The sequence below is a fragment of the Emydura macquarii genome, unplaced genomic scaffold (genome assembly GCF_026122565.2).
Source record: "Emydura macquarii macquarii isolate MOO-44397 ecotype Brisbane River unplaced genomic scaffold, CSIRO-AGI_Emac_v2 contig_705, whole genome shotgun sequence".
NCBI lineage: Eukaryota > Metazoa > Chordata > Testudines > Chelidae > Emydura > Emydura macquarii.
In genome coordinates, this window is record NW_027130842.1 from 7,231,500 (window position 1) to 7,257,777 (window position 26,278).

At 40.7% G+C, this 26,278-nt stretch overlaps 1 protein-coding gene across 1 annotated transcript in view; it reads left to right on the forward strand.

Moving 5' to 3' along the window:
• The window catches only part of UTRN (utrophin), a 503,387-nt gene that overhangs the window by 37,200 nt on the left and 439,909 nt on the right, over window positions 1-26,278 (forward strand). Inside the window, exons 2-4 of the mRNA XM_067542236.1 lie at window positions 2,739-2,800; window positions 21,707-21,799; window positions 22,665-22,742. Coding sequence (XP_067398337.1) covers window positions 2,739-2,800; window positions 21,707-21,799; window positions 22,665-22,742 — 233 coding nt within the window. The remainder of the gene's footprint in view (window positions 1-2,738; window positions 2,801-21,706; window positions 21,800-22,664; window positions 22,743-26,278) is intronic.

The following is a 26,278-nucleotide window of genomic DNA, read 5'->3' on the forward strand; positions in this document are numbered from 1 at the left end:
CTGTTACACAACATGGTACATGATTCAACAAACAACTTGCTGGAAAATCATTTTTTTTCCTCTTCTCTTTGTTGTTTTGAGACTTTGGAAGTGGTTTTTTTACTATTGTAATCATCATCCTTTAGGAGCAGGGCTCAATCACTAACTGTTCAAAGGAAGGTTCATTAAAGGACTGAGGGCAGGGCTATAAAGTAAGAAACTAACTGAGGGAATGGTTCATGTAATAATGGAGTGAGTTATGTGCCAGATTCTGTGCTGTCATTTTTATCCAACCCAATTGACTTTGGGGTTGTGCAAGTGTAACAGAGCATAATTTTGGTTCATGATGTTTGATTATTTCAGTGTCTTTTTTGAGTCTATGGCTGAAAATCTTAACTTAATGTCATGCACGTCAAGGTGTGTATATACTGTCGTCGTGCTTCACTGAATGGTAAAATTTTATTTGGCCAAACATAGACAGTTTGTCATCTGTGTCACAGTGTCAGTCTCTGGTAGTTACCTTTACAGACATGTAGAAATCCACATAAAATTAATTGGGCATAGTGTATGTCGCTATAGTTAATAGTATTTCGGCCTTTCAGATATGAAATTCTCTTCCCAGGGATTTATAATAGAAAGATAGACACAACCTCATATTAACTATAATGACCAATTACTAAAATGCTATTTTCAGACCTTTATAATAAAATATAAAAGTGTAGCCTGGATGGGAAAGTAGCATCCACAGGTTCTGAAAATGAGCAGAGTGCTTTAGAAATAAAGCAAATGTGATGTTTTGTGTTGCAAGAATGCTTCCTTGTTATAGTGATGGGGTCACATACGTTCCTTGATGATAGGTAGAAAATACATAAAACAGGTTTTGAAGTGAGAGTGTGCATTTTTGGCAGTTTGTCAGATCAGACTGAAAATCCTCTGAAAAAATCCACACAATCCTTGCCCCAGATACTGCAGTGATGAATGTGGTATAAATGCCTAGATAATACTTCAGCTCTTGGATCTGAAAAATGGAAAAAGACTATAGAACAAATCTTTGATGGGGTACCAGTGGTTGTAAACTCTGAGGTGTTGGGGTGTGCGCAAGTATGCGAGTATAGAGAGATGGGGTTATGGTGGTGAAGGTCAGATCACAGTTCACTGCAAATGCAATTTCATTTGTTTCTTCTTAATCTTTGTCTTTTGTATTATTAAACACAGATGATAGAAGTGTCCATCCCAATACCTGGGCACCATCACAGGGCTTTACATTCACATTAATCCCCAAAATTATATTAAATGCTTAAATTTATACTGTCACTGTCAGTTCTGGTCCCCACACTTAATTATCCCATGCTAATAATAACCCCATCCAACCCTTATTCTGTTCCCTCAGCAAATATCTGAAAAAACTTTTCAGTATGTCTGGAAGGATAATACATCTGGGCCCTGGAGGGCCCTCAGAGAAACGTGTTCCAGAGTCAAGGGATCCTGGACTAGAATGTCTGGCTGGCAACTCCCTCGTCTCTGTAATGACCAGGGAATGCCATCTCAAGTGGCTTTATTAGAATCATAGAGTCATAAAATTGTAGGACTGGACGGGAGCTCAAGAGGTCATCGAGTCCAGTCCCCTGCACTTAGGGCAGGACTAAGTATTATCTAGATCATCCCTTACAGGTGTTTGTCTAACCTGCTCTTAAAATTCTCCAATGATGGAGATTCCACAACCTCCTTAGGCAATTTATTCCAGTGCTTAACTACCCTGACAGTTAGGAAGTTTTTCCTGATGTCCAGCCTAAACTGCCCTTGCTGCAGTTTAAACCCATTGCTGCTTGTCCTATCCTCAGAGATTAATGAGAACAATTTTTCTCTCTCCTCCTAGTAACAGCCTTTTATGTACTTGAAAACTGTTATCATGTTCCCCCTCAGTCTTCTCTTCTCCAGACTAAACAAACCCAATATTTTCAATTTTCTGTCATATTAACTAGAACGATGGCAGTTTGGTGTGGGGAGAGGGATGGTGTTTTAAGTAATTGGGCCCTTGAGGCTTTAATGAATCAAAACCAACACCTTCAACTCCACTCAGACGCTGATAGGCAACCTGTGCGGCGCTTGCATCGCCAGTGTTCTGTGTCCGGTGTGAAACTGTTTGTTTATTAAACAGGCCGCTACACTTTGGATTAGTTTAGCCTTCTGAATAGGCTCAGCATGCAGCTCAAAATAGTATGTTGTGTTAGTTTGAGCTTGTGGTGACAAAGGCATGGATAAGCGTAAAAAGTCTGCCTCTTAAACACAAGGTTACACTTGCTATGATGGGAGGGGGGAAAAGCACTCTTTGACATAGCTAGGTGGTATCATCTACATGTTGCAGGCAATATGCCACCAACTTCATATACATAGAACAAGATGTAGACAGAGTGGAATTCTGTAGCCAGGAAGGATGCGAGTTAAATGCATAGGTCATAGCCCAAAGTGCCCCAGCCACTTCCAAAATTACACTGAGTGACACTGGTTGTAACTCAAACATAATAGATTTCACGTTTGCTATCTTGGAGTTATGACATTGCCCCAAACACCTGGATGCAGGATATTTGCTCTGAATCTGAGCAATTTCATCCACAAAGTAGCAGCAAGTTCTTCACAGTGAGGCTGGGATTGTTCTGCTTCAAATGCTATCTCAAATGCTGCAGAATTGAGGTAATTTTGTTTCGGCAATTTAAAGAATAAATTTTCACTCGTTGTCATTTTTTCCTTTTTCTCTCCAGATGAACACAATGATGTACAGAAGAAAACTTTTACAAAATGGATAAATGCTCGCTTTTCCAAGGTAGTAATGATTTTAAAAAATTCTAATAGAAACCAAATCAATTTCTGTTCTAAGGTACTATAGTTTGTTTCAGGGCCTTTAGCATTTATACATGGCTCAAAATTTTGAAGAACTCTCTCAGAAAAACATAATAAAGTATATAATGACAGAATGTTTTAAGTAAAATATTGGTAATGTCCCCTTCCCTCTCCCCACATGCAACTAAATACACTGTATCCTCTCAAAAGTATTGCGGCAATATACTTTTGTTAAGGTTTGTGACCAGCAGTTATATTCATACAGGCATTAAGAACTACAGTTTTCTGCATGGCAGCGTCTGTTCAGTTCATAGTTGTCATGCTGGAGTTTAACTTTGCATACAATATCCTGAGTGCATTAAAGTGGATTCTAATAACTAACCTCCACTATACTGATGCTGAGTCAATTCTACTTATTCAAAATATTCAGTGAACCTCCACTCTGGTCCACAAGGTGTTGCCAGGTTGAGTCTTGGTTATAACTGATGGATAATTGTTCACTCATTTTTGCACACTCCTTTGCTTTCACACTCAAGCTTTTCTGTTCCAGTGCTTTCCTCTGACTTAAAACCTATTGAGGACATTGCTTCCTATTTTAGGATGGGAAAGGAAGTTGCAGCATCCCATAGGGAAGAAAAGTAGCTATTTTAAACCTGCTTTTTGTGCTACTCTGCTGATTACTGAAGGTGGAACCTTGCCCATAAACCCAACGGTCATGGGATTATTTCCTAGTTAATAGTCAGCATGAAAAGAGGAACCCAAGCTAGCTTCAGGTGAAGAACATATCTTTCCTGGCCAGAAAAGCTACTGAAAAATAGAACAACTAGTGTGAGTGCGTCTCTTAATGGAAAGAGCATGTGAAATCCTATGTTTGAGGATGAGTATATGGGGAGACAAATTTTAAAAAGCCTTGTGATAGTGCTGTGGGAAATATCTGTGATACAGACTTCTCAAGGCTCTAGCTTTGTCTGCAGAATGTAGAGGTTTGATTGTACTCACCCCCTGCCCTCCTTCTTACAATGCATTGTTTAAATGCAAGGCTTACAGTGTTTCATTCATTTTGGCCTGAAGCTGCATTTTGCTTGAAAGCTGAGATATTCTTAATTTTTAGCCAAAATGGTCTTGGCCAGTGTTTTAGTTTGAGGAGAAGTGTGTATAAATTGGTCATGCCAGACCCTCTCGTTCTCACTGCTGCTTAATGAACAAAGGGAAAAATGTTGTGAAAAAGCAAAAATAAGATGAGAGAAACTTGAAGCATATTATTTTTCTCTCAATTTTGGACCCCAATTAGCATGAAAATAGAAAAATTGACAATGTTATTGCATTAGCATATCACATTTAAAGTGAAAGGGCAAGAATTTTCTGTTTACTCATCTTGAGATACAATTTCTAGAGTGACATGGGCAAGTGTAGCCTAAAATTTCAAGCCATGAAATTAAGGGCAGGTTTTTATGTGCAACTTTATGAGCCATTAATAATACATGAAGTTATGCAAACTAAGTTAATGGTTAGATTTTTGCTCAAGGGCACAAAGTTGATCACCGGTAGGATGTACTTCCGATTTTTTCATGTTCAACTCAAGCACTGGGTATGACCACTTTGCACAAGTAGGGTACTGGCTTAGGAAAACTGATGCATTGGAATACGATGGTGATGAGCATGATAAAACAGGAAGATAATATTATTAGAAAGTGTACTTTCTTATATTTTTAAAAACCTAAGGAAATAAAACAGAAATACTTATTAGTTGAAAGTGGTCTCCTCAAAATGTTGTAGTTGTGAAATAATTTTGGCTGTTTAAAATGTAATTTTTATAAATCACATTTGAGTTAATTTGGACACCTCTCAGGCTAGAAAAATGTGCAGATGAGAAAAATTGGGTGGATTTATGTAGCTTATGTTACAGGAAATATAAATGGATAAAAAACCATGGGAAATTCTTTAATCAATTTCTGAGTTTAGGCTTTATGAACTTGAACATTAATAATACTGTAATTGCCCTTCATTTGAATGTATAAATAAGTGGAAAATAGTTTATGCTATACTTGCTGTATAAAACAATTTAATGTACAGAGAAATAGAAAATATTATATATCACCGTTTCATAGTCTCTGTAATTTCATGCACTTTAAAAGTTACTTGAACTTTAATTAACCCTTTTGGATATATTTTCTATACTGTACAGAACTTTTTAAAGCTATCATTCTCTTGTCTCATTAGTCACTCTAAGAATTACACTGGTAGTTTAATTACATCCCAATTGCACGCACACATTTTTATAAAAAGGAAAGTTAATTTAAAATAGTTTAAATGGTAAAGAAGGCAGTTAAATTACTGAAAGTTGTAGAACACTCAGCTTCATCTAACTTCAGCAAGTCTGTGAAGCTGGGACCATTGGAATGCAGAAGATCATCCAGCTAATTTTAAAAATGTATATACTTTTAAAATTGTACAGTTACAGGTATTGAGGGAATGGGCAGAAGAATACCCCACTTTTCAATATGTATCCAATATAAAAGCTAAATATATAAACAATTTATAAATTGCAATATTGCTGGAAAGCTACAAACCAACACAACTAAGCCAGGAGAGTTTGCCTCTTGATATACACTTTCTATTGTGTTGTCCAAACTAGTGTTAAGAGACAGGTTATAGGACTTCAGTTACTTTTCTAAAGAGACTATTCCACAAAATAATGTAGCTAATCGTCAGGAAGGTTAAGACTGAATATGTGGAAAACTTTCCTTCTTTTAATTGCATAGTGCTGCTCCTAGTTATACTCGTGTAAATCTTTATCCTTGAAATGTGTGATCTTGAAACAATTGTTACCTCCTTTCCCATCCTCAACGCTTCTTCCTCTGTCACCTCTTATTTAATCTATACTTATAACTTAACACACACGAAAAAACTACATTAAAAGAACATTTTTAGAGTTGCAGAGTCAAGCACACAGAAATTAGGAAATGCCAGAATTAAGGTTACCTGTGCCACACTAATTTGGCTCCCTTGTGTGTATGCATTATGATATAGTCTTTAATTACATGATTACATACTGTTTTTTCCATAGGACCCCTACCTCATGCAGTATGCAAAATGGATGATGCTCAGTGAATGAGCAGCTATTCGGTATTTTGTTCAGTATGTGGCCTGGTTGTTGTTTAGTACACACTATTCAAACCCTGCTCTGAGGACTAAATTATTAATTTCCTTACGGACTTTTCTCTGGTATTTATCATTAGAGTTTGAGTGCTTCACAGACATTAATTCATTTATTTTCACAAGTACCCTTGTGAGATGGGGTGATATTATCTCCATTTTATAAATGGGAAGCTGAGACAGAGAGATTAGGCAAAAAATTTTGGGTTCCCAATTTGAGACACTTAGGTTCTGTTTTTTCATAGTACTTATAGCACTTTATATGTTCAAAGCGCAGCTCCCATATATTTCAGTTGCAGATGTGAGTGCTATCAAGCTCTTCCCCTGTTTCCTCTGCAAGAAGATGATGGGGTTGGTGCTTCAGGAGCTGGACTTGCAGGTGGTCATGTCAGCTTCTTGTGGTCCTGTCCTGTTGCAAGTGAAGGCTTCCCAATCTGTCTAGTTGGTGGCCTTCTCCGCCCATATCATCTGGGTCAAGAGCTCTGGCCTGATGGCCATGGACAGGTGGCAGGCAGGCTCCCTCCCACCTGCACTCTGTGCTGCCTGGTGGGGCATGGGTTCATTTCTCTATATGGGTGCCTATCTTTCTGCTACAAATCCCTCCCTTCTGAAGAATTAGAGTGATCTAGAGGCCAGGATGTCTGACTGGTTGATGAAGTGCTATGATGCTTTTCTCTTTGGGAGAGTGTGCTGGTGCTCAACCAGCTGGTCCTATCTATGCTCTGGCATCGGCTCAACACCCTGAACCCACCCCAGAAACCCTGGCCTGCCTCCAGAAGATGATCTTAGAGTTTTTCTGGCCGGGCTGAACTGAGTCTCTGTGGGTGTTCTGAGTCTCCCCTGGGGCTAGGGCGGCCAGGGTCTGGTGTGCATCCACACCCAGGTCCATGCCTTTAGGCTCTGCAGAGATTCCTTTTCAGTGGAGGTAGTCTGGCATGGACTGTGCTGGTACACACCTCCTTCCACTGCCTCTGAGGGCTCCAGTACGAGTAGCAGCTCTTTTATCTCCACCCAAGAGGCCTCCCCCAAGATTTCTCTGAGCTGCTGGTATTCTACTAGGACTTCCTCAGGACCTGAAATCTAGTTTCCATGTCCAGGTCCATCATGGCCACCGACGGGGAGGAACTCCTTGCAGAACCCCTCTATACAACCCCATCTATGTGTGCAGGTGGTAGAGTCCCCCTTAGTGTGCTGTTGGTTGGACCTGGCTGGTACCACCAGACTCGGAGACCTCCTGGACTAAGATCAAAGCGACTGGGTAGACCCAACAGCGCTTAGTCAGTGCATGGGGGTGTCCACCCTGCATGTCCCCCGTCTTGTACTCCAAGAGGTGAGGCCAGCTTTGCTTCCTGATTCTCTCACATTCTTCAAGCGGCTCCTGCAGGAAGATGCTACCCTTCCGCCTCTCACCTGTTGTCCTCTGGACCTTCTCATTGGGTCCCTGCCCTGTGAGCCTTCCCAGCTGCTCCTGATACACTACCTAAGTCAGCTGAATGTCATCCAGGTGGTTGGCCTCTGTACCGCACCCAGACAACATCTGTATACACTTGTGATTCATGCATCCACTTCCTTGCCCTTTGTCTTACCCTGACTCCAAGTTGTGAGACCTCGTATACTGCTTGTGGAATTTGAGGAACCATGATGGGCCGGTCTGTACTCCACTCTGGTTCCATGGCCTGCTGGGGAGATGAGCAGGCGGCTTCTCAATGGTGCCATGAGCATGGGCGTTTCCTGGCACAGTTCACAAATTCCCCTGACGCCTGTCCCTTTTGAAGCGTGATGGAGTCTGGCACACATCTCTGTAGGGTGCATCAGGTTGCAGCCCCTCTTCTGGCTCCTACAGAACCTCTTACTGAGGTTCTGGCTGCACCTTTCCCCACACCTCCTGTTCGATTCATAGTGTCTGTGGCTACATAAAGTCGCAGGCCCTGCTTATCGAGCTCCATGTCAACCTCCTCTTGGTACTGGCCAGAATGGCCATCCATCACACCAGGAGGAGGAAGCTGAATGTGGGGAGTGGTCTGTGACTGTGGGGTCTATGTATGGTCCCTTGTTAAGTCTCGCCTCTGAGCAGAGTTCTTCTGGTGGTATCCAGTGAGTCTGTAGATGCCTTTCAGGAGCACTGGGTGCTGCTGGGGGTACTCTGCTTGGAGTCCCCTTCCAGATCCTGATTTTTATCCTCTGACCTATACTAGGTACCTGTTTTTTCATTTGTTCTCCTAAGAATTTACTTTTGGCCTGGGTTCAGTGGCCCTTCTCCCTTGATTTGAGGTGGAGGGCCTTTAGCTTTGGGTGGACTTAGGCCTGCCATCTCCTGTCAACCACAACTTCTGCAGCAGGTAAAGCAGGGGTCCTATAGATAGGGCCCGTACTAAATACATGGTTAGTTTCACAGCCAGAGGGTTTTAAAATTTGGTCAGTTTCACGACTTTAGATGGAAACATCTGAAATCTCATGGTGGTATAATTGTGGGGGTCCCGACCCAAAAGGAGATTACGGGGAAGTTGCTCCTAGCTGCTATTCCCAGCCAGTGCGCAGAGGGCCTGGCCAAATTTGGGGCCCCCTGGAAAAATGAGCACCCCCAACACAAGCAGCGGAACCCAACCCAAATGGGGGTGGAAGTCCTGGCAGGAGCCGCGGCAACTGAAGACCCCGAGCCGCGGGGCAAAAATTCCCAGCATGGACAGATAGATTTCACAGGGAGGGGTGGATTTCACAGTCCATGACATGTGTTTCGTGGCCATGAAATTGGTAGGGTCCTACCTATAGTCAATAGTTTCCATCACTACACAACCCTGATTCATCTATGTAGTAGGTCTAGTCTGTGCACTGAATGAGGGAAGAGTCCTGTGGAAAAAAGATGTGATTATGTAATTAACATCTGTATATTAATGCATGCACACACAAGAGGACCGAATTAAGATTGCATAGGCAACCTTAGTTTTGGCATTTCCTAACTTTTGAGTGCTTGACTTTGCAACCATAATAATTTTCTTTTAATGTAGATTTTGTTCCTAGGCTTAAAAAAAGCAAATTGGGGGGGAAAAATTAGAAATCACATCACATGGGTCAGCAGCAGGACTGGAACCTTTGGCTGCACCACACAGTTTTCATCCATTTGAGCTAATAGATTAATTGATAGCAGTAGTAGATTGTCATTCTTTATGCACCAGCACCAGAGCTTTGCTCGTGGGTAAAGATTCTTGCTGACATTCCTCTTCTGAGGCTCAGGATTCTAGGGTTCCATTCCAGGTTCTGGAGGTGAGAGAGCTGTAGAGGGTACAGACTGTTCTGCCCGTTTCCCTCAAGTGTGACACCTTCTGCCTCGTCCCTTCCACCCTGTCCTTGTCCTCTCTCTACTCCACTCCCTGGCTTTTCATCTTTGTCCCTTTCTCTTCATCTAGACAGTCCCAGTTTCCACTCCTCAGGTTTCTTATTCCAGTTCCAGTGTCCTTGCTCAGCAATTCCTAGTCTTACCCCTCTGGACTCCAGTCTCTTCTCCCCCGCTTCTATTCTCCTTGCCCACCAGACCCATTCCCCTTCCCCACTTTCTGGTTTTTCTTCAGTCTCTCTCTCCCACACTCTGGCTCTGGTCACCTCCTCTGCCCACATTCTCTGTCCCCACTGGCTCCCAGTTCCAGTCTTCCTTCCTGGACTTCTTGTCCAGTTGTATTGTCCACCTGGCTCCTTGTCCTAGTCCGCTTGCTGAGCCAGTCCATATTTCCCACATGCCAATTCCCAGTCCCAATTCCCTCACCCCCAGAGTATTGAGTTTCCACCCTCCACCCCCAGGCTCCTTGTCCCAATCTACTCTCCCACCCCATTCCTGCTCTTGTCCCTCTGCATTTGAATCAGGCAGCTTTCTCCTCTGTGCTTCTTGGGCCTAGCAGGGGATCATTGAGAGCACAAGAGAGACAAGCTCCCCGGTCTCAGTTCAGCGGCCTTGATCCAGACTCGGCACACCTGCAACAGCCCAGAACTGAAATTATAGGGAACTCTCTGCTCAGCCCCAGGCTGGAACTTGCCCATTGCTCATGAAATCCTTGGAGATTTAGCTGCTGAACGCAAAGAAATCTAGACTGAGCCATGTATGAAGTATGCATTTTCACAGGCTTATACGTTAGCCAAATTTGGGTGGATTTTCATGTGAATTGCAAAAGTCATATCCCTGATGCAAATTTTGGCAAATGCCTACTCCAGAACATGGGGGCGTAAGGACTTCTAAAAGAGAAGGTTGCCAGAATGGTTTTTAACATGGGTGATGCACATTTTTCCTTAGCCCTGTTCTCGGAAATGGCGGAACTTTTATGGCTGAAATTTTCCAGAAATATTCAACCTGAGACAGACACCTGTCATGGAAAAATTCTGCTCAAATGGTCAAAGTTTGGCAAAATAATAAGTAACTGAAACCCCAGGTTCTTACAATAGGAAGTGTTGGGCAACTGTATAGGCGGTGCTATGAGCCCTGCCTGTAATGGTTATCAACTACTATTATTTTTACATATTTGTATTAACACCCATGGGCCCCAATCAGGTTCTGGTCCCAATTGTTGTAAATGCTATAAAAACATACAAAAATACAGTCCCTCTCTTAAGGAGCTGTTTATACGCTAAAGTACTTTGCTGAAAATGGAGGTATTAGTAGGGACTGTTTACATTCCTGTTTTGTGACATTATGCCCATGTGTATGCATCTTAAAATCATACTGGCCCTTTTAATTTTTTCCTGCCATACTTATCAGAGGTTAATTTTGTTTTGCGACTGCAAAGTCATGTCAAATTTTCTTTCTGCTGTCACTTATAGGTCTCTTTCAACATTACTGCTTTGTGGTTTTCTCCCTTCCAATCCAAGGTTTATTTTACTACAACAAACCCTGGGCCCCTTACCTTCTTGACATTTTGCCAAATGCACTGCAGTGTCTTGGCAAGTCTGATATATTTGTGTAATTATGTTGCCTGGACCTGCTGTTGTCTACAATTTCACGTGATTTGGGGATTCCCCGGGCGAAAGACACTGCAGAAGGGATTATGTGTGTCTGATTCAGGGAAATCATGGAATGTGCAGTGTGTGGATCATGCAAAAATAGAGATCATCACGATCTATTAATTCATTTTGTCTTTCCAAGGAAATATCATTCAAGATATTCTGTAGTACTTTCTTCAGTTTAATTTTTGAGTGGCTCAAATGAGGAAGCTTCTTTCATTTCCTTTGTATAATATTCCATAACCTAATTATTGTTACTACTGCAGTAGGAAACATTTTTCAAAATTCAGTCTAGATTTTCCTTTGCTAACTTGGATTCCATTTTCCCTGAAAGATATAAACTGGCTTAGCAAGATAGCTAGAGCCTAGCAAATTAGTGGTATATCAGCAGCAATTTGGGGACAGAACATTTCTTTATTGGCATAAACAGTATTGATCTGAACTGATCTAAACTTTGAAAACATTCAGATTCAGTGTTGGATCTGTTCCTATTTCTTCTACTTCTTCTGCCTACTTCTTAACAGAGTTCAGAATAGTGCTCTAGTCTGAGTTTTTTTTTTAAATAATCCTGGTATGCAAACATAAATCTTATTTTTAATATGTTATATGATATAGTGAGAGGATAAATCCCATCTGGCATAAAAGTAACATGAATCAATACGTTTAGGAGCTAAAAGTGAAAGTAATGTGCCCATTCAATAGGATTTTAATATGTTTAATTTTGAACGGAAATATTCTCAGCTACTTAAGGAAAAAAATCAGAAGAATAGACATTAAAATAATACTCTTTAAAAAAACCCAGTTCAGGAGAATGAAAAAAGGAAGGATCTTTCTCCACAGCATGCATGCATGCATACAGGCAAGAAAAATGAGGGAGAATTAATTAAGATTTTTTTTTACAGGCTCAGTAAATTTGTAGGTATTTGGATAAATCATGGATTTTCTGATGCAACATGTTTGTCTTACCTGCTTGTTAGATCTGAGGTTTGCTTTCATATTTTGTTTGCTTTTTTCTGTTGTCAATATACCTGTACTGTCAATAGTGTAGTGTTCTGTGAGTACAATGGATGTATCTTTATCTTCTTCAAGTGATGGTCCCTATTTTATTCCACTGTGGGTTACTCGTGAATGCCATATGTCCGGAGCTGCAGAATTTGAAAGTTGGTCCGTGCCAGAGCCCTTGCTCACCTCATACTTCTATTCAAGAGGATGAAAGGCAGGGCGAGCCAATCGCCTCTCCAGTTCCTTCTCTCCGCTGCATAGTTTGGGTTGGAACCTTCAGTGTCCACAGCTTTGGCTTTTTTCTATAAATAAGAATGATCTGGTTTGTAAATAGTTTTAGGAGTTTTTAAAGTTGTGTTCTTCCCAAAATTGCACGCTTCAGCAGACAAATGAAGACTCCACTCCCTCGATGTTTGGCAGGTCTTGGCCTTTTACCTGCAGAGAACAAAACCAGCTAAGAGATCCCTGAGACTGTTCGTTGCTAGAGCAGAAAGAGAGAGAGGGCACGTCATCTCCACCCCGAGAGACCCATTTCCAAAGACCTGTTTGGAGTTTATCAGCTAACCTTCCCTCCCCTCTGCCCACCAGTGGGGTAACAGCTCATTCCACCAGAGTGCAAACAACAACTATGGCATGTCTTCAAGAGGTGCTCCTTCTGGACATCTTATAAAGCAGCCATATGGTGCTCCTTTCAAATGTTTGCAAGACATTACACTCTGGTGCAGGACTCTTCTGCTGACGCTTCCTTTGGGACATCTCCTTCGGAAGTGGAGTGATACACCACTCAGCCCTACTATCTATATCATTGCACCCTCCTCCTACATAAGTACTGCTTGTCAGTCAGCCACACTGAAATACAATAGGGACCATCACTCGAAGAGGAAGGGGAACTGTAACTCCAGTTACCTGTAACTGAAGGTTCTTTCAAATGTGTGGTCCTTTTCCTCCTCTGCTTCAGATCTTATCTGATTCATGGTAGAGAAGGAACTGGAGGGGTAGTCTATCTGGCCCCTCCCTCCTTTATATCCTTGGACCGAGGCACAAGGTGAGCCAGGATGCATACGCGACCCAAACAACACTACTTTCAAATTCTCCAGCTTGCATGCATGGTGCGCGTAACCACAGAGGAATACATATAGGAAAATCTAGAAAAACCTCCAGTTACAGGTAAAAGTAACTGTTTCTGTTCTACAAATACTTTAACCTATACCTGTCATCTTGTTGAATTACACTTTGCACTATAGCTTAATGATGAATCTTCTTGCTCTTCTCTTCACCATCTTCTGGAGACTTAGTTGGTTATTTGATTGTTTTTATTTTTTAAAAAGCACCAGCATCAATATTTAATTATATTTATGATGATTGCCATTCTGTGAATATTCGTTTTAGTTACTCTTCGGTAACATGACCAGAAGATTTTGGATGCTGGCAATGAGGTGCCAATTCCACAAAGAACTTATGCATATTTAACAAGGGATTTAAGCATGGGCTTATATCCTTTTGAAGAGAATGAGGCTTAAACACATGCTTAAATGAATCACATGCATGCATACTTTGCTAAATTGGGGCCTGAAAAATGTATTTTATTTATGTTCATTTATGTTGTGCCCTGTTGTCCTTTCATATATTTGGAGGACTAATAGAAAGGAAAAAAGTTTTTTCACATCTTAAAAATATTCTGTAAATAAAGTTGTGGTCTAAACTTAGAAATTGGAAACTACAACAGATTTTATTTGTTGACGCAATTGTTCACGTTGTACAATGACCTTTTCACTTTCTGAACTGTTTCCCACATCAAGTTCCCATGTACTGGACTCATGATTTAGCACTGGGCATGATCAAGTTATCTTTGCTTATTATTGGGTGCCTATATTATTGACTAGTGTAACTAAATTGCAAATGTCATTAGCACAGACTCTTTGGGAAAAACATAAAGCTAAAACATAATAAATAGTTTGTGTTCTACTTACTCAATTACCTACATTGATCTCCTTCCCCCGATTTAATCTCCATGCCTCCAGGACTATTGTTGACACATGGCCATAATTTTATGAGAATGTCCCAATTTTAACTTAACTACTCAGTGTTTTACAGGGTGCTCAAACTGGACAGTTTTGCAGGTTAAAAAATCTCCAACCTTTTCACAATGTCACTTGTGATATCTGGGAAAATATGGCTAAATGACTGGTCTTCATGAAGCTGTAGATGATCTAACGCTCATCAGAGTTCTTATCAGCACTGTTTTAAACACTGGCAACTGTTTTGAATCCGTTTCCTTCCCTCCCCACATAGCTGGTGATGAATTATGCTTTTGCTTTTCCAGCGCACACCATTTCCCTGGTGCCCCCTAAGGTGTATCAATGTGAAGGTTACAAGGATCATGACTCTTTCATTCTGTTGCTACTGTTCTCTTGCTAATGTTTCTGTTAGCAGCACAGATTCAGTTCTCCTGCAGAGGATTTTAACATAGTCTGGGTTTCTGCAGTCTCCTTACTCCCATGATGGCAAACCCTTACTAAAATAGTGTTACTTATTACAAGCCGTCCTCAATTCATTTAATGAGAAAGGAGAGCATCTTAAATTCTCCGCTAGAAGTAATTCTGCTAAAAGTAACCATGTACTACTTATCCAATATATTTGTTGTTTACAGCTTTTTACGATTCTCGGTTGATTTTGTTTATAAAATAAAATACATTACAAGCAAAACATGTAGAGTGCAAACAATTGATATTGTAAAAAAACCGAATAAATTGCACAGTGCCTATAACATAAAATAAACTGACCAAGAATCAAGAAGATGGAAATTTCTTAATGATAATTCATGAACCTCCTTATTTCATCATAATTGAATTTGAAATATTTTTCCATTAGTAATAAATGGAAACTTAAGGATGTTTAATTGCAAAATATAACAAAAGTCATTTGTTCTAATAAAACTGCACAGATTTGTAAGGTAGCAGCAGAAGCTTATGGATGTAAGTGGATTATCTGAGAGTTAGTAGTAGTATAAGACGACTTAACTTTCAGTGGGCCAAATCTTATTTTATATTATATAAATTTAAAGGAAATACTTTTGTCAGGGAGGAGGAACACTTAGTATAGCCACACTCTGATCTGATAGTGCAACACTTTCCTTTCCAGAATTTAACCCATTTACACAACAAGTAATCCTAGATACACTGAAGGAAATCTGAGTCACTATCTGTGACTCTGACCCACATCCGCTCTAGCTGGTGAATGATGGCCAAGAGCATCTGGGCTTGCTGCTGAAAGACAGAGTGCATCTTTCAAAGGCTGCTGCCTACTTCCATCTTCTAAATATGGAACAGTCTCACTGGTATGCATGAAACTGATGCTTGAGGTAACTGACCTTGCAGTTACTGGCCTGTATCGTGTCTCTCAATTCTAAAAAGGTAATTGAGAAACTAGATAAAAGCTGCCTCAAGCTACACGTGTTTTCAGCTAACCTGGTTTTATGTCATAGGGCTCAAAACAATATTAGTGGTGTTTCTTTATATGGTTAACTGGCAAACTTCCATACTTGATCTGCTGTATTTCTCTGTAGCGCTTAATGCTGGCTACTGTGCCTGGGAGGAGTAAATGCAGCATGTTGATTCACTCCTTATTGATGGATAGTACCAGGGCATTGTGGTAGACAGCACCACCTTTGCTTTTGGAGCTCTTGTCTGCAGAGTTCTGCAAAGCTTCATTCTTTCCCTGTATTCTTCAACATCTCTCTCAAAACCAGCAATGTGCGTTTGAAATGCAGGAAAGGTATAGCTGCATATCCATTATTACTGTTGCAGCACCTGAATGAGATCAACTCTTAGATGAAAAGTAGATGGCTGAAGCTAATCTCGGGCAAAAAGATGGCAGTGATGCTGGTGAATAAAGGGAAACACTTTTATTAAAAATCAGCCAAGAGAGTGTGTCTGACCCACCATTGTCCAAGTGGTTTATAGACTAGAAATCTATGATTTTAGATACCTAGAGAGCAACAGCACCCATAATGACCTCCAACTTTCCAAGAGACCGTGGCTCATCTTGTCAGATGTAAAATGAGCCATAGTGACATACGCATTTATGAACTCCAGGGTTTGACCAACATGCTATATCTTAAAATGCAACCCGGGATTGTAAAGTAAACTCCACTTGGTGAAGAGTGCAGCAGCTGGTCTGCTGAACAGCGCACTTTATTTAGAGCACATCTTTCTGGTGCGCCAGTCACTTCACTGGCTGCCAGTTGAGTATTCGATCAAGTTTGGGGTCAGATGGGGTGAAGTCCTGGGGAGAGTTACAAGGAGGCACAGCATAAAACTTGCAGCTTGAGGGAGTGGGGCTAAGGTGGCTTCAACCCGCCCTGTGTGTCCTCCCAATACTGGGCTGCTCTGAAGGTTGGAACAGCCCCTGCCTCGCCAGGGTTGTCTTATATGTGGCAAGTACAGCTTAGGATCTTTGCAGTACTAGGTGAATTGGCCCTCCCTGTGGCATGCTCCCTCTGTCCCCTGCACAGGGCTTATGAGTAGGTCCTCGGAAGACAGCCATACAACTGTCTGCTGCAGTTCCTGTTCTGAGGGAATCCTTCCCTGGCTAGAACTGGGGGATTTTAAGGTCCGTTTACACTGCTTTGGCCCTTTTACCTGGTGTAAAGGGGAAAGGAAAGGATGTGAGCATATCACTCTTGGTCTTGTGGGCCTCTGTAGAGCTCTCAGTGCACTGGGCCAGTGTTGTGAACTCCCACAGGTGTTAAGACTGACCACAAAATGAACTGCCTTCAGGACAAAATGCTCTTTGACATAACTTTCCTATAATAATTTCATTTTCAAGATAGAAAAAGTCCATTTTTCCCCTTGTTCTTTAAAGTAGGAGTAAAAGAAATATCTAGGTCTGCTGGGTGATCATGCATCTAGAGCAGAGTAAATGTTTTAAGATGTTTCAGTGTAGTGGAGATGAGCCTGGTAGAGAGATCTTGTGGGATAGTTATAATCAATGAGACTTCTCACTAGGTCATATTCCTGATTGATTTTGTATGTAGCAATTTTTTCAATTAGCAGTGGGAACCTGAATGGTTCAGAGAGAGAACATGAGAAAGGGGAAAATGTGTCAGTTAAATGTTTCCAGCACACAAGTGGCTTAAATTTTCAAATTTCATTAGTGTTTTTGGGTGCCTCCTTTTTTTGGATGCTCAAACTGACATCTTAAAGAAGCCAGGTTTTCAGAAGTGCCGAGTGCCCTCTGAAAATCAGGTTAAAGTTGGGCACCCAGAATTGAAAATTTAGTCAATACATAAACCATATTTTCTCCCTCTCATGCACAGTTCCTTCACTAATTTTTTATGGCCTTAATAGTGCCTACTGTTTAAAAGGACATTATTGACTTAAAAAGTGATAAGCATTTACTTGCTGTTATTATATTTTAACACCTAAATATTACATAATAAGAGATCTGAGGAGAAGTCCTTATTTTTTCTGATTGTGACTTTTTGTTTCTAACAGCACTCTGTGCACAGTCAGTTTAATATTCCTCTTGTAGAGGTATTGTTAGTTTCCCCTGTTTTGGGGTGGGTGGGTGCCTTTCACTCAGCAATAAGGAGAGGGAGAAAAAAATAAAAATGTGTTTGTAAAGCCACAGTTGTCAGGAGGATTTAGGGTCAGTGTAGTAGTGAAACTAGTCATTTTTGGCTGTTAATTAGACTTAAAAGGTAATATCCCTTAAAACATCTCATCTGATTCTATTTGGTGAGTAACCAGTTTTTCATTTTATAACCTGTTAAATTTGTTTCTTCTGGCCTCCTTGTCCTCCTTTCATTTTCTCTTACTTCTTGTCTGATAGCCTGGTGTGTTTGCCCTTGCTTCTTTCTTCAGGTCCTGGTATAATTTTAGTCTGATTGTCACTTCAGTAGTGTTCAGTACCTCAGTTTTGATCAGATCTCTTCAGTGATAAAATGACTGTTTTTATGGGATATCAGCAGACATTGGGCCTCCATTGCTTTTTCCCGGTGTGGTTACTTACACTTGTGAAAAGTGAGGATAAAATACACCAGTTCAGCATGGTAACACTTTCTCACTTTGCATCAGTGTAAACAAGAGTGGTGGAGAATTTTGTTTGCCCATTGTTTAAGTCCTGATCTGAAGCCCATAGAATTAATTGGATTCAGTCATTCTATAGACTTCCTGGGGCTTCGAATCTGACCATTAATACATTGCCATAAAAATAACATTTATACAGTGCCCTTCCTACAAGGATCTGAAGTGCTCAACAAAATTTACAAAATAGTGAATTATATCAGAAACTTGGATCTATGACTCTATTTTTGGGGGGGAGAGGGAAGGAAAAATAATTCCCAAGGCATATTGGATTACAACCTAACAAAGTACTTAAAAACTTTTATAATCTGACTCTAATTCTCATCAGAGCACTCTGTGTTGTTTCCTCTGGAAGCTTTCTACAAATCTACAAAACAAAGTTTTTAACATTGCTTTATCTGTCTCTGTTTGTTTTAAGGATAATGAATGCTATAATAAAGCAGAAATGAGTAGTTTAAACTTCAGAAATAATTCAAAACTCCTTTGATGGCTGTTTAAACTGAAAGAAGAAAGTGATGCCAGGGAAATAAAACCATTCTCTTGAGAAAGCAGTTCAAAACTTTTTCCAGCAGTACAGTATGTGGAATGTTGCTTGTAGATGGAAAATATCATGACCTGCTCAATGAAATGTCTCAGAGCAGGAAATCATCAGGCTTATTTTCATATACTTAAAATGAGAAATAAAACATATAAGTGGAAAAGATCAGGTTTTATATTTCCAAAACCTCTTAAGTGTCATGCAGCTCAATGAAGATCTTTTTATCGTCTCCAACAAAACAAAAACGCCGCTTTGCTAAAATCTCACAGCAGAGACAGAAAAGATGCTTGTGTTCGATTTATGAAAATCCATGTCAGGATATTGTTTTTTTCAGTCTCTGCACATTTTATAGATCTCTGTGAATCTTTACATGTGTTCAGTAGCCACTAATGTGAAGAGGAATGCAATTCTCGAATCATGCACACATCAAGCCTGTGACTGTGGGCACAGCAGTTAGAATATTAGTTCTCCTTCTGTAAGACATTTGGCAAGGCTGTAGGAAGCTTTTATCAGTGCATCAAACTAATGACAGCAGATTCCTGAGGGGAAGAAATCCTTGGACTCTTGGAATATTAACTTCCCTACTTTCTTCCTTTCCCCATGACCAAAAATCTGGCACCAGTGGGTTCTGCCCTTTAGCACTCTGGTTGGCTCTGTAGTAGCCTCCTGGCCCAACCATTTACACATCAGGAGGTACTTGCTTTCACACTGAGAGCTTGGGTCTTCCTGCGTTTAGTCAAGCCTCCATTGGACCTTCATGTTCAGCTTTTTGGAATCAACAGGAGCAGTGACTCACGTGCACCTTAATTGCCATGACCCCATCACCTTCTCCTGGATCCAATCCCTAATTAAGTTGGCTTGCATGCTGGTATCCAGGTGGTCATTTGTGATGGCCCTGCTCCGAAGGCTTAGCTGCACCCATGGTGCATTACACTGTGTGGGGGTGGTACCCAAGAAATTCCACTTTCTCCTTTCTCCCATCCTTCTATCCCAGGCTAGGATTAAAAGTTGGGGTTGAACTATATGGCATCGACATCACCTGAAAAACATATGCAAATAGTGTGAATATGTGGTGTTCTTACCATGCTTGGAAGGGTATTGTTACACTTATTAAATAGTGATATGTCATGTTCCTGCTCATAAACTCTGATTTATGCATATTATCTCATAATTACTCAGTTTGGAGTTTATAGTCTGTCGGTTGCATTGCTCTCTCTATCCTCGACGTGTGTGTGTGTATGTGTGTGTGCGTGTACATATACACACTGTACACACTTTTCAATAGATTGTGACAGCAATTGACTTGTAACCCTTGTGTCAGAAAAGTCTAATGCATTAACTTAATGTCAGAAACCTTGTTTAAAAAAACAAAATAAAAATTGAGCTGTCAGTTACAGGAGCGTCCTTACCAGTTTTTATTCAGATGGTCTCAGTTAAAACCAGGGGCTGCACTTTGACTCCAATTACTGTGACTGAAATGGCTTAACTTTGATTTTATATTAATTCATTTAATAGTATCAGACCTTTCTGACAGCTGTTGCTCTAACCAAGGTTTTAAAGTTTTGAAACAATGGTCCCTAAACTTTTTACCCTGCGCCCCCCTTATCCGTGTCCCCCCATCCCCAAGTTGCAGCAGGGAGTGGGGCAAAGGTGGACCAAGAGGCTGAGGCCCGGCGCCGTGGCCACGTACACGTGCTGCAACCAGCGGCAGGGGCTGAGGCTGCGGCCAGGCCTGGAGCAGAGCTCGGGACAGAGTGGGGCTGGGTGGCGCTCCTTGTCCCCCTGGGGACTGGCCTCAGGCCTGGCCTGTCCCTCTTGAACATTCCTCTGTGCCCCCTCTAGGGGGACTCACCCCACAGTTTGAAGACCTCTGTTTTGAAACCAAAAGGTAGCCTTGAAACAATAAACATGATTAAAAAACTGGCTGTATTGGGTCACGTGGAAATAATCCCATTCTGCAACTGTGTTGACATTTCAAAACGCAAATTCTGCTTTTTGTGGTTTAATGTTTTAGTAGAATTCTGCAATTCTTGTCTCTTTATAAAACTGTCATTAGGGAAAGAGGAGGATAGTGAAGGTTGTAATGGCACAATGAGTTGACGTAACTGTGTAAACTGACCACTTCGCTTTCTGAAAAACAGTATCATGTTGTTAAGGGATCGCATAGTGAAATTCTGAAATGTTACTGACCTTAGGAATCTTTGGAATTTTTATGTTCTCCAAATGGCTATGCATCACGCAGCCAGCAGATGAATGTAACGGAAGCAAACGCACTTATCTGGCTACTCGCTACCTGTGGGTTTTTTTCCAGTCCCATTACCATAGAACCTGTGGTTGGATCCATGGATAATAAGACTAAAGGGAAGTATATAGGAAAGGATTGATATTCCCATGCTGTTACCTAACTTATACCAATTGAAACAGGGACTGGGAGTCTGTACTGAGTTTGAGCTGTTCTGTTTGTTTCTGTACTTTTTCCCATGGAAATGAACATATGGCTGGAGAAAATAAGGGAAAAATTTCAAAATATTAATGGAAATCCCAATTTCTGCCCTTTCTGATCCACTCATCTAGACAGAAATGTAGTTCGTTCTTAATTTAAAGCCCATTGAAGACAGCAGAAAGACTCCTAGTGACTTGAGTGGGCTTTGGATCAGGCCCAGAATGAAAAGCAACAACACCAAAAGAATTTAGCCCAGGCTCTTGTTGAGAATCTCTATTTTCACCCTCTCCTTTCATGTGCCCATAGTCTTGATTCTGCCTCTAGATGTAGCCAGAATAGAACATTCCTTCTCAAAGAAATCTCCAAAAGTATAGATTTTTTTTCCTGAGGTGCTGAAGCACTGACAGGGAAGTCAGTAGGAGCTGCAGGTGCTCAGGGAGTCTCAATATTAGGCTCTTGCTGTATAGTGAAGGAGAAAGCAAAAAGGTAAGAAGGAATTGTTTCATCTATGGCACGTGACCATAACCCACATTTCTGGGACTCTTCTCCCCCTCCCCCCCCTTTATTACAATAACCATGAATTGAAATATGATGCAAAATTAAAATTTCTCTCATTTAAAAGAGGCTTCTGATGCTGAAATAAACCCTCATTTTGTTTCCATATTATTTTTTCTTTTCTAGAGTGGGAAGCCACCGATTAAGGATATATTCACAGATCTCAAGGATGGAAGGAAACTCTTGGATCTTCTAGAAGGGCTCACAGGAAATCCATTGGTAAGAAAAGTATTAATTAGTGATGTGAAGGATGCTAATCACCTGACCTCTGCTTCCTAAATACAAACATCCCACTATGTAGTGCATGTTACTTTGGGACTGATCAAAAGCCCATTGCAGTTGTAAGGGATCGTGAAAGGAGAGTCTTTCATGATTTGATAGCCATTTGTGACACTCAACGTTAAGCTTTATGGTCCTGACCCTGCAGTTGGATCCTCACAGCAGACTTATGGGCAATAAAGCTCCACATAGGCCTCCTGCATGAACCAGACTGTGATAGGTCAGGGGAAATGGGGTGGCTGATGTTGTCAAGGTTTGCTTTCAATTTCAAGTTCCCTCCACTCCTAACCAAAGTAGAGGGTGAAAAAGAAGTGCAACCTCTCCCTAGTGCTCAAGGCCTCAGTTGCCTTCTGAGTGCCAAAACAACAAATGGCCTCATGTTCCTTTCCAGGAGCCAATACTCCTAACATTCCGTCAGACTGCCAAAACCTTCATCTTTCCTCTTGCAAACTCCCACAAGGCAGTGATGTTGCCAATACAAAATTCCACAGCACACTGAAAATTTAAAAATTGTGAAGTTTGTGTGAGATAAATTTGAAACTTTCTGAAACTGAGGTTTGTTTCAACATATGAGGAATATTGTGCTGAGAGTTACATGCTTTATCTAAAAAAAAAAGTCAGTAAAAAACCCTGTAGAAATTTCTGGTGTTGATGTTTTCCTTATATTTCTGTTTGTTTAAAAAAAAAAAAAAAAAAAAAAGGGATAAAAGGACAAATTTCCTGTTTTTCTCTGTTTGTTTGTTTTGTTTTGAATTGTCAAGTGTTCTGACATGAACAAAATGTAACTTTGTATTTTTATTTTTAGCCCAAAGAACGTGGTTCCACAAGAGTTCATGCCCTAAATAATGTCAACAGAGTACTGCAAGTTTTACATCAGAACAATGTAAGCTTATATTATTACTTAAAATATATTTTTGTGGTCAGTTTGGTTTACTATGTCTTTTAAGATTAGTGGATTGGAATTGCAGATCATAAACCTACTGCACATAGCAAATAAAAATGCCCTCAGACAATGAAAACAATGAGCAATTCATGTGGTCAATGTTTTCAGCTAATGTCTTACATTTTTGTAAAATAATTAAATGCAAACATGATATTACCAAAATGATATAGATTTGGGAGAGATTTTGATGGAGAGGAACTCAATGCTTTGACTATAGGCATTTGTTCTCTGTGCTTTGCATTTTCACATCTCTCATTATTTACCATTTGTAAGTCACTATCATGTCTCATCAATGTATGTTATAGAACAGTATTATTTAATCTAATCTAGTTTCTTGGATGCATCCCGTGATTGTAGTGTTTGATCACTTCTTCACCAAACCTTTGGCATATAAGACATATATGGCTTCTTTAGAAATCTCTCTGACTCAGCCAGTGGACGTGTTCTGAAGAGTAGTTTAGACCAATTGAGGAGTGATCAGTACTATCAGGCCTTAGAAATATCATAGTATATTTTTTATTTTAAATAATATCTAATATATTTGAAAATTTAAGCACATGGTTGAATGTTCGTGGTATGGGAGCCCTTGATTGTTAATTCTCTGGAGCAGAGAGTATGTTTCTATAATCTGTGCAGTGCTTAGCACAGTAGGCTCTGCTCTTTGCATTGCTGCAATGTGTATAATACTTATAGATCATAATTTGAGAGAACATTTGTTGAGCCCTGCGTGGATACACAAATGTGGATCTGGATCTGATCTAGATCTGCCCCAATCAGCTTACCTCCCACCGCCATCCACAGTCTAGTCATCAACACCCGCACGCACCCTCTGGTTTGACGTGGCTGTTTGGTGGCCAGCTGGGCTGCAGCCTTCACCGCTGTTCAGGGGCCAGCCCCTCCAGGCAGCTGCCCAACATCTGATCAGCCATCTGCAAAAAAAAAAGATCTTGTGGATATCTGTGGATTTGCAGGGCTCCAAACATTTGTTGCAAAAATTCATCACACCAGAGCTATCCACACAGTTCAGATTGGAAGTAGTTAACTTCACACTAAACTGATGGTCACAGTGCAGGAATCTAGATGGATGAATAGGAGGCTCCTCAGATGAAGACGCAGCACTAGTGCATCAGGTTGGAATGCCCCTCATTCAAATTTGGGGGACGGGGAACTCCAAGTTTAAAAAAAAAAAAAACCCTCCTAAAAGTGGGGCTTGATTGGAAAAAGATTGAGAACCCCTGCTTTTGGGCGTGATCCATAGCACACACAGGAATCTTACCATTGTCTTCATAGTCCTTCATAGGTTCAGGTCCTTAATGAGTTGTCCCAGGCTTATAAATCTTCAATAGCTGATGACAAATGAACAGAATTAAGGAAAACAACTTTTAAAAAAAAATGTTTGACAACTGTTTGCATTATAGCAAATTCTTATAGTGAAGCAATTGTATTTTTCCTTCACAGAACAGCTTCGTGATAAGCATAGGTTCTTTCTAATCGGAATTCCTATTTTTGCATGTGGCAGGACTGAAATAAGTTAGGAATAAGTCAGATTAGTGTGCCTGAGTTTATTGCAAATGGGTTCCAGGGCATATATTTACTGCTGATTTAAATGAAGTTCTGAAACTGCTGTGTATTGCTGAGCACTTTCCCCTTTTGTATTTCTGGACTAAAATCATGTTACTAGGAAGTGACTTGAAGTAAGCACGGATTTATTATTTTCTGACATACTCTACACACGCATTTATTTGCTTTTTTAAGGATAAGTAATGAGTCTTCCTGGCCTGAAGTTAATTTGATTTATTTTGTGAAAGTAGTAAATCAGTTAAATTATTGAGTGATTTATTGGTTCTTCCTTGAGCTGCCAACATCTGTAGTTTTGGAAATGTGCAGGTTGTGTTAGTGAGCTGACTGTTATGAAGATTCTGCACATGATTTACACCAAGTGCTCAGCAATATTAAGAGGTTTTTTAAGAAAAAGGAGGAAGGAGTGCCATTGAATGTGATTAATTCCCTATTACCTGGGAGTTTAGGGGCTATAAAATATCAATAACTTTTGAAATAATTAGTAATGAGCATTTAAAAAATATATTCTAAAGAACAGATGAGTACTAGGTGTCAAAATTTGCAGTGATTACCGTGACTTCAGTTCACTTATGTGAGCAAAATAGTTTAGGTGGTGATAAAAATGTTATTTGAAGATTGGAACATGGAATGGTTTTCATAAAGTGTAGTTACAGGGTTGGAAGTAGGATTTAGTGCAGATGCAGAGAGGACATATAAAGAGTTGTGTATAATCACACATGCTCCAAAAACCATAAGCATTCTATTATATGTTCTCAGGAGCCTTCCTTCTTCACTCAGATTAAATCAAACCTTTTGATTAATTACCTAACCTTTAGAAATGCGTACCTTATTTCCATCCTGAATTTGTCTAGCTTCAACTTCCATCCATTGGATTGAGTTATACCTTTCTCTGGTAGATTGAAGAGCCCATTATCAAATTTGTTTCCCAAATAAGTGCTCACACTGTAATCAAATCACCCCCTTAACTTTCTCTTTAAGCTAAATAGATTGAGCTCTTTGGGTCCATAACTATAAAATGTGTTTCCTAATCCTTTAATCATTGGCATAAATTATATTACCGTCCTCAATTCTTTATGAATCAAGTCCTGAATCAGCTTCTCCATTATCTTGCCCAGGACCTATGTCAAAATTGTGTATCTATAATTACTCAGTCATCATATTTACCCTTTAAAAATATTGGTTCAATATTAGCTTTCTTTTAGTTTTCTGGATGTTCCCCTGTGTTCTAAGACGTGAGCCAGCTCTTTTAAAATTCTTGGTAGCAAGTTATCTGGACCTGCTGATTTTAAAATGTCCATCTTTAGTAGTTTCTGTTTAATATCCTCCAGAGATACTAATGGAATGGAAAGAGTTGTTACCGTATGATGAGACTGTATCAGTGATTCTTAAGCTTTTTGTATCTGTGACCCTTTCACATAGCAAGCCTCTGAGTGCAAACCTCTCACCCCCATGGGCGCCTGCCCCAGACCCCCATGGGCTCCCCACTCTCCCTTTGTCCCTGGCCCATGTGGGCCCCCCACTCCTCCTTCACCTCTAACCCCTGGCTTCCTCTCCCCCTTTGCTCCTGACCCCTGCAACCTCCTCCTGCGCCCACCTTGGGAAACAGACCTGCATGCATGGAGAGGCTGGTATTGCTGCTTGCTCCTCCCTTGAACGCTGCTCTTCCACACACCCCTAGCGGAGCAATGCCAGGGCTCACTGCATTCAGGTCACTTTCCCCACTTGAGCTGCATAAGGGGAAGGCAGAGAGCAGCAGCTTCTGATGCTTGCCTCACAGCATTGCTCAGGTGGGAGGGGAAAATGACCTGGATGCAGGAAGCCCTGGTGTTGCTTCTCACTACCCTTCCCTTCCCAATCCCTCACTGTCCCTTGGGGGGTGTGTGTGTGTGTGTGTG